The following is a 7,534-nucleotide window of genomic DNA, read 5'->3' on the forward strand; positions in this document are numbered from 1 at the left end:
AAGAAAGAGGTCAAGCTTGCACAAGTTGAAGCAAAGCGTGAAGAAGCAAAGCGCAAGGCCGACTTGGAGGAGAGGATGATCAAGCTCAAAGAGGCAAAGGGATGGAAAGAACTCATGGTGGAAGAGAAGGAGCACATGATGATGTCCAAGAAGGACATGGATGAAGACCAATTGCAATGGTGGAAGGACTACAAGGAGGACATCGCGGAGAGGAAGAGGACGTTCCGTGGTGCGTCCTCTACTTTTCGAGGTGACACTCCGATGAGTAGTTGTGGCGATGGCGGTGTGGACGACTCCACCAGCGCCTATGGAGATGCTTGATGGAGCCCACATATGGTCTAGGAGATGGCGCCGAGGTGCAACTTTTTGGTGATGGTGCCGATGAGAGGGGGAAGATGATGATTTTATGATGTAAACTATTAAACCATGCATCAATAATTGTCATTTGGTAGTTTGTTTAGAGGTTGATTGTGTTCTTGTAGTCATAAATTGTGAGATGTCGAATGATAGATTTAAAGGTTGGGGTTGAGGCAAAGACTAGTCAAACCCAACCCTTAAAGCAATTTAAGGGTTGGGTTTGAGAGTTCTAGTCTTTGCCCCTGTTTTTCCACCTTTAAAAGTGTCAAAAACTGACACTTCTCAACCCTTAAAACTGCTTTAAAGATTTGAGGGTTTGAGAGTTCTACTAGACATGTTCTTAAGCTATTAGGGCTCAATCGGATTGGCTCATCCAACCACCTGATCAGTGTCGCTGTCGACCGATTGATCAGTGTCAACCCTTCCTACGTGCATGTTTATCTGTACGCACCTGTGTGCGTTGCAGCACATACGTACTACCTAGCTAGAAAAAATGGCGCGCCCCGCTGCAACAAGAAGCACTATTGGTAGTACGTTAGCCGTCACGCTGCTAGCTTGGCTACTTGTCCTCCAGCTTCTCCTTCTGGCGCCGGCGCCTGCAGCCGCCAGGAGGGCGACGACCGTCAGCCAGGCGCCCAACTCTCTGTCCACAAAGCCGCCCAGGTCGAGCACCAACGCCCTGGTCAAAAAGGCGCGCCGTCGCAACCAAAACACGGACCAGCTGGGCAGCGCGGCGGCGGACGACGCCGGCTACATCGTCCTCTACAACGTCTCCATCGGGGCCACGCAGAACGACGTCTCCGGCGTCGTCGACCTCCTCAACGATTTCGTCTGGACAACGCAGTGCGTGGCGGCGCCGGTCAGGGTCCCCTGCGCCAGCCAGACGTGCCGGAGCATCCTGGCCAACGACACCACCGGCACGGACGCCTGTGGCGGCAATCCCAACGGCGACGATCGCTGCAGGTACGTTTACGTGTACGGGCCGGGGATCAACACCACGGGCTTCGTCGCCAACGAGTCGGTCGCCGTGGCGGTGGGGGGCATCGCCGGCAGCGCGGTGTTGGGGTGCAGCACCGCCAACAGCACCGTGCCCCTCGAAGGCGAGCCGGGCAGCTTCGGCTTCAACAGGGGGTCACTCTCCTTCGTGTCGCAGCTCAGCGTCAACAAGTTCTCCTACTACCTGGCCCCCGACGAAGCCGGCAGCTCCGACTCCGAGAGCGTTGTGTTACTCGGCGACGCCGCCGTGCCACAGACCAGGCGCGGCGGCCGCTCGACGCCGCTGCTCAGGGGCACCGCGTTCCCGGACGTCTACTACGTCAAGCTCATCTCCATAGAGATTGACGGTCAGGCCCTGGGCGGCATCCCCGCTGGGGCGTTCGACCTTGCCGCCGACGGCAGCTCCGGTGGCGTGGTCATCAGCACGCTCACCCCCGTCACCCGCCTCCAAGAGGACGCCTACAAAGCCGTGAGGCAGGCGCTGGTGAGCAAGATCACGGCGCGAGAGGTGAGCGGCTCAGCTTTCGCCGGTGGCCTGTTCGATCTATGCTACAACGCGCAGTCCGTGGCGGCGCTGAGCTTCCCTAAGATTACGCTGGTGTTCGACGGTGGGGATACGCCGGCCATTGAGCTCACGACGGTGCACTACTTCTTCAAGGACGACGTCACCGGGTTGCAGTGCCTCACCATGCTGCCGATGCCCGTGGGCACGCCCTTCGGCTCTGTCCTGGGAACCATGGTGCAGGCGGGCACCAACATGATCTACGACGTCGGCGGCAAGACGCTGACGCTCGAGGAGGGCGCAGCGGCTCTGCCCGCCTCACAGGTGGTGTCGCTCATGGTGATAGCCTCTCTGCTCCTTGCTTGGGTGCTACTCTTCTAGCTAGATGTTCATCTCGATCGTGTGTACTGTTCCATCATCTTGCATGGTTTTGCCAAAAGAAATATTTCAGCATTGTGGTGTATTCAATATGTCATGTTGTCTGTAAGATGCTTGTACCCAGATTAAAGATGCATAAATTATTTATTCTCCCTTTTTCTCTAAAATGTTCGCAAATCGAACAATGTTCTAGAATTTCAAAGATGTTCGAACTTTAATAAATGTTCGTGAATTTATAAAAATATTACCTGAATTTCGAAAAATAGTCACAATTTTTTCATCAATTTTAAAAAGGACGATGCTATGCATCGGCCGGTGAATAATAAGAAAAGATCTGCCGCCTTGCTGACCAGTGGATGAACACGTTAGTGGCTGTCCAATCCATCCGTGTAAGCAGTCACTCCTTTGCAACAAGAGTGATGTTGTAGAAGGACTTCTGCAATAGCTATACATTTTTTATTTTTTGAAACAAAGGTCTTGTTGCAGAAAATTTTACAGTAGAGGTCTTGTTGCAGAAACTTTTCCACGCGGTTTTTCTTTTTTGCAACAAAGGCCTTGTTGCAGAATTTTTTTCGCAACAAAGGTTTTGCTGCCGAAATTTAAAAACTGATAGAATCCTTTTGCAACAGCCCGTGTTTGTAGCATGGGTGTTGGTGTCGCATGGCAGCCGCCCGTGTTTGTAGAAGAAGGTTGCAGACTGTAAGTAGCACACTCTCTAGCATGTTCTTTTTTTTACTGGTTGCGTTGTTTGCTCTACCTTGGAGCATTTACAATTTACACAATGCATCTTAAGTTTCCTCCAGCTATATTTTTGTGTTGCAGATGATTTATCTTACTCTAGAAGTTTTTTTTTTAGCAAAACTTAATCTAGAGGTAGAAGTTAGTGTGCGTCATTTGATGCAGGAGCACTTCTTCAGAATTACTTTGGCGTAACACAGGCAACACATTCCACACAGAAATTTCGAACAAATCTCAAGTAACCCTGGTTTTCAATTTGTCCTGGAGCAGTAGCCAACAGAAGAAGAAAAATAAATATTCAAAGAAATTCAGTTATATAGCAAAACAAAAATATGATACGGATTACCAGGTCACGGCGTACCACGGCTCCCATCTAGTAGGCCATAGAATAATTGATTGATCGAAAACAATGTGGCAGAGTTCTTGAATCTTGACTATTCCTGCTGACACAAATGAGAACAAGTCTTTGCAGTAGGAAAATGATGTCCTATCTACAAGTTGGAAAATGATGCATGCTACCCAGGGTTCCACATTATTTGGTTGGAATTATTTGTGATGGTGGTGTATGCAACTGTTTGTGTATTCAAGATGCCGGATAAACTCAAACCTCAACCTGAATAGCAATGTTTCAATATTTATTGAGTGAGAAGGAAGTGTTGTCGACCTATACAACATGTCCACACAATGTACCAAACCTGACACGCTTTCCATCTTTTTCTTCCACTGCCTTTATCTCTAAGCAAAATGTCCCCTTCCATAATTTGTAGTCTGGTAAATATATTTTTTCTTAAAATATTATTAATATAATCTCAAACATTATTTTGTATGATATTTTATATTGCCTCGAACATTGTTTTGTATGGCTTTTTTTAATATAGTACAGGCGCAAGCACTCATATATACACGCATACAATCACTCATATGAACGCACACACGCACACCATACCCCTATAAGCACATTCGAGAGACTGAGCCGACATGTCATCTTGAGATTTACGAAGGCACCGTAGGCGCGACGGGAACGTCTCCTCCCACTGAAATCATATTGTCGGAAATACTAAAATAATTTAGGAATAATGCGAGCATCAGGACTTAACCCTGCTGAGCTGGGGATATACCACTGTCCCTCTAACCATCCAACCATAGGTTGGTTCGCCGTTGTTTTGTATGGCTGACATTTACTTTTATGCCGTTCACCTCGTAAATAAGTCATTTATTTCATTTCTCATAAATTGGTATTTTAAGTAACTTCAAACATTCACCCACAAAAAAAGGTAACTTCAAACATTATTTTGTACGGCATATAGTATTAGTTCATTATTATGACTAGCAAACCTGTATATGTGTTGCAACGGGAGAAACAATCATGTTGTCCACCTTTGAGAGCATGAGCTGTTAGTACAAGGGCTACTTGTCTTTGGGGCGCATCGCCCCCCGGCAGAGGATGGTCGTCGGATCAAACGCCCGAGGCGGACGCTGGGAGCGGCAACTACCCAGACCTGGGCTCCCTGAACACTGTTGGGCAGTCAGTAAGAGCATCTTCAGCAGTTGGCCCTCCCAGGACACATAAAAATCGTCCTTTGGGGGCCAGCCGGCGATATAATCGGCGCTGGGGTGGTTTTGCGCCCAGTGTTGGGGAACGTAGCAGAAATTCAAAATTTTCCTACGTGTCACCAAGATCTATCTATGGAGAAACCAGCAACGAGGGAAAGGAGAGTGCATCTACATACCCTTGTAGATCGCTAAGCGGAAGCGTTCAAGTGAACGGGGTTGATGGAGTCGTACTCGTCGTGATCCAAATCACCGATGACCAAGTGTCGAACGGACGGCACCTCCGCGTTCAACACACGTACAGCCCGGTGACGTCTCCCATGCCTTGATCCAGCAAGGAGAGAGGGAGAGGTTGAGGAAGACTTTGTCCAGCAGCAGCACAACGGCGTGGTGGTGATGGAGGAGCGTGGCAATCCAGCAGGGCTTCGCCAAGCACCACAGGAGAGGAGGAGTATGGAGAGAGGTAGGGCTGCACCAAGAGGAGAAGTTCTCATCTGTTTAGCAGCCCCAAACCTCAACTATATATAGGGGGAAGGGGGGGCTGCGCCCCCTTTAGGGTTTCCCACCCCAAGGGGTGCGGCCAAGGGGGGAGGAGTGCCTCCCAAGTCAAGTGGAGGCCTCACCCTTTAGGGTTTCCCCCTTCCCATGCGCATGGGCCTTGGGGGGCTGGTTCCCTTGGCCCATAAAGGCTAGGGCGCCCCCTTACAGCCCATGCTACTGTATTGGACGTGGTGGAACAATTTCCGGACCTCCGGACCCCTCCGGAATCCTCCGGAACCTTCTGGAAGCTTCCCGGTACAATACCGAAAAAACCCGAACCTTTTCCGGAACCCGAACAACAACTTTCCATATATAAATCTTTACCTCCGGACTATTTCGGAACTCCTCGTGACGTCCGGGATCTCATCCGGGACTCCGAACAACATTCGGTAACCACATACAAACTTCCTTTATAACCCTAGCGTCATCGAACCTTAAGTGGGTAGACCCTACGGGTTCGGGAGACATGCAGACATGACCGAGACGTTCTCCGGTCAATAACTAACAGCGGGATCTGGATACCCATGTTGGCTCCCACATGTTCCACGATGATCTCATCGGATGAACCACGATGTCAAGGACTCAATCGATCCCGTATACAATTCCCTTTGTCTAGCAGTATTATACTTGCCCGAGATTCGATCGTTGGTATACCGATACCTTGTTCAATCTCGTTACCGGCAAGTCTCTTTACTCGTTTCTGTAACACATCATCCCGTGATCAACCCCTTGGTCACATTGTGCACATTATGATGATGTCCTACCGAGTGGGCCCAGAGATACCTCTTCGTTTACACGGAGTGACAAATCCCAGTCTCGATTCGTGCCAACCCAACAGACACTTTCGGAGATACCTGTAATGCACCTTTATAGCCACTCAGTTACGTTGTGACGTTTGGTACAACCAAAGCATTCCTACGGTATCCGGGAGTTGCACAATCTCATGGTCTAAGGAAAAGATACTTGACATTAGAAAAGCTTTAGCATACGAACTACACGATCTTTGTGCTAGGCTTAGGATTGGGTCTTGTCCATCACATCATTCTCCTAATGATGTGATCCCGTTATCAACGACATCCAATGTCCATAGCCAGGAAACCATGACTATCTGTTGATCACAACGAGCTAGTCAACTAGAGGCTCACTAGGGACATATTGTGGTCTATGTATTCACACGTGTATTACGATTTCCGGATAATACAATTATAGCATGAATAAAAGACTATTATCATGAACAAAGAAATATAATAATAACACTTTTATTATTGCCTCTAGGGCATATTTCCAACAGTCTCCCACTTGCACTAGAGTCAATAATCTAGTTCACATCACCATGTGATTAACACTGACAGGTCACATCACCATGTGACCAACATCCAGAGAGTCTTGGGTTTGATCATGTTGCTTGTGAGAGAGGTTTTTAGTCAACGGGTCTGAACCTTTCAGATCCGTGTGTGCTTTACAAATCTCTATGTCATCTCCTAGATGTAGCTACCACGTTCTACTTGGAGCCATTCCACATATATGTTCCACTTGGAGCTATTCTAAATTGTTGCCCCATTATACGTATCTGGTATCTCTACTTAGAGCTATCCGGATAGGTGTTAAGCTTTCATCGACGTAACCTTTACGACGAACTCTTTTACCACCTCCATAATCGAGAAAATTCCTTAGTTCACTAGTTACTAAGGATAACTTTGACCGATGTCTGTGATCCATTCTTGGATCACTCTTGTACCCCTTGACTAACTCATGGCAAGGCACACTTCAGGTGCGGTACACAGCATAGCATACTGTAGAGCCTATGTCTTAAGCATAGGAGACGACCTTCGTCCTTTCTCTCTATTCTGCCATGGTCGAGCTTTAAGTCTTAACTTCGTACCTTACAACTCAGGCAAGAACTTCTTCTTTGACTGATCCATCTTGAATACCTTCAAGATCATGTCAAGGTATGTGCTCATTTGAAAGTACCATTAAGCGTTTTGATCCATCCTCATAGATCTTGATGCTCAATGTTCAAGTAGCTTAATCCAGGCTTTCCATTGAAAAACACTTTCAAATAACTCTATATGGTTTCCAGAAATTCTACGTCATTTTTGATCCATAATATGTCAACAACATATACTCATCAGAAATTCTATAGTGCTCCCACTCACTTCTTTGGAAATACAAGTTTCTCATAAACTTTGTATAAACCCAAAATCTTTGATCATCTTATCAAAGTGCACATTCCAACTCCGAGATGCTCACTCCAGTCCTTAGAAGGATTGCTGGAGCTTTGCATACTTATTAGCATCTTTCGGGATTGACAAAACCTTCCGGTTGTATCACATACAACCTTTCCTCAAGAAAAACATCGAGGAAACAATGTTTTGACATCCTATCTGCAAGATTTCATAAATAATGCAGTAATCGCTAATATAATTCCAACAGACTCTTAGCATCGCTACGAGTGAGAAAGTCTCACCGTAG

General features: G+C 47.4%; 1 protein-coding gene across 1 annotated transcript; it reads left to right on the top strand.

Annotated features, from left to right (window-relative positions):
• Positions 1-842: 842 nt before the first annotated feature.
• Positions 843-2,400, top strand: LOC119334640 (aspartic proteinase nepenthesin-1-like). Its single transcript, XM_037607186.1, has one exon. It carries the CDS (start codon positions 851-853, stop codon positions 2,234-2,236), a length of 1,386 nt encoding a protein of 461 aa, XP_037463083.1. The 5' UTR covers positions 843-850; the 3' UTR covers positions 2,237-2,400.
• Positions 2,401-7,534: the final 5,134 nt, after the last annotated feature.

The sequence above is a fragment of the Triticum dicoccoides genome, chromosome 7A (genome assembly GCF_002162155.2).
Source record: "Triticum dicoccoides isolate Atlit2015 ecotype Zavitan chromosome 7A, WEW_v2.0, whole genome shotgun sequence".
Classification (NCBI taxonomy): Eukaryota; Viridiplantae; Streptophyta; class Magnoliopsida; order Poales; family Poaceae; genus Triticum; species Triticum dicoccoides.

Coding starts and splice junctions, on each gene's coding strand:
- LOC119334640 (XM_037607186.1), top strand. CDS start 851: ATGGCGCGCCCCGCTGCAACAAGAAGCACTATTGGTAGTACGTTAGCC.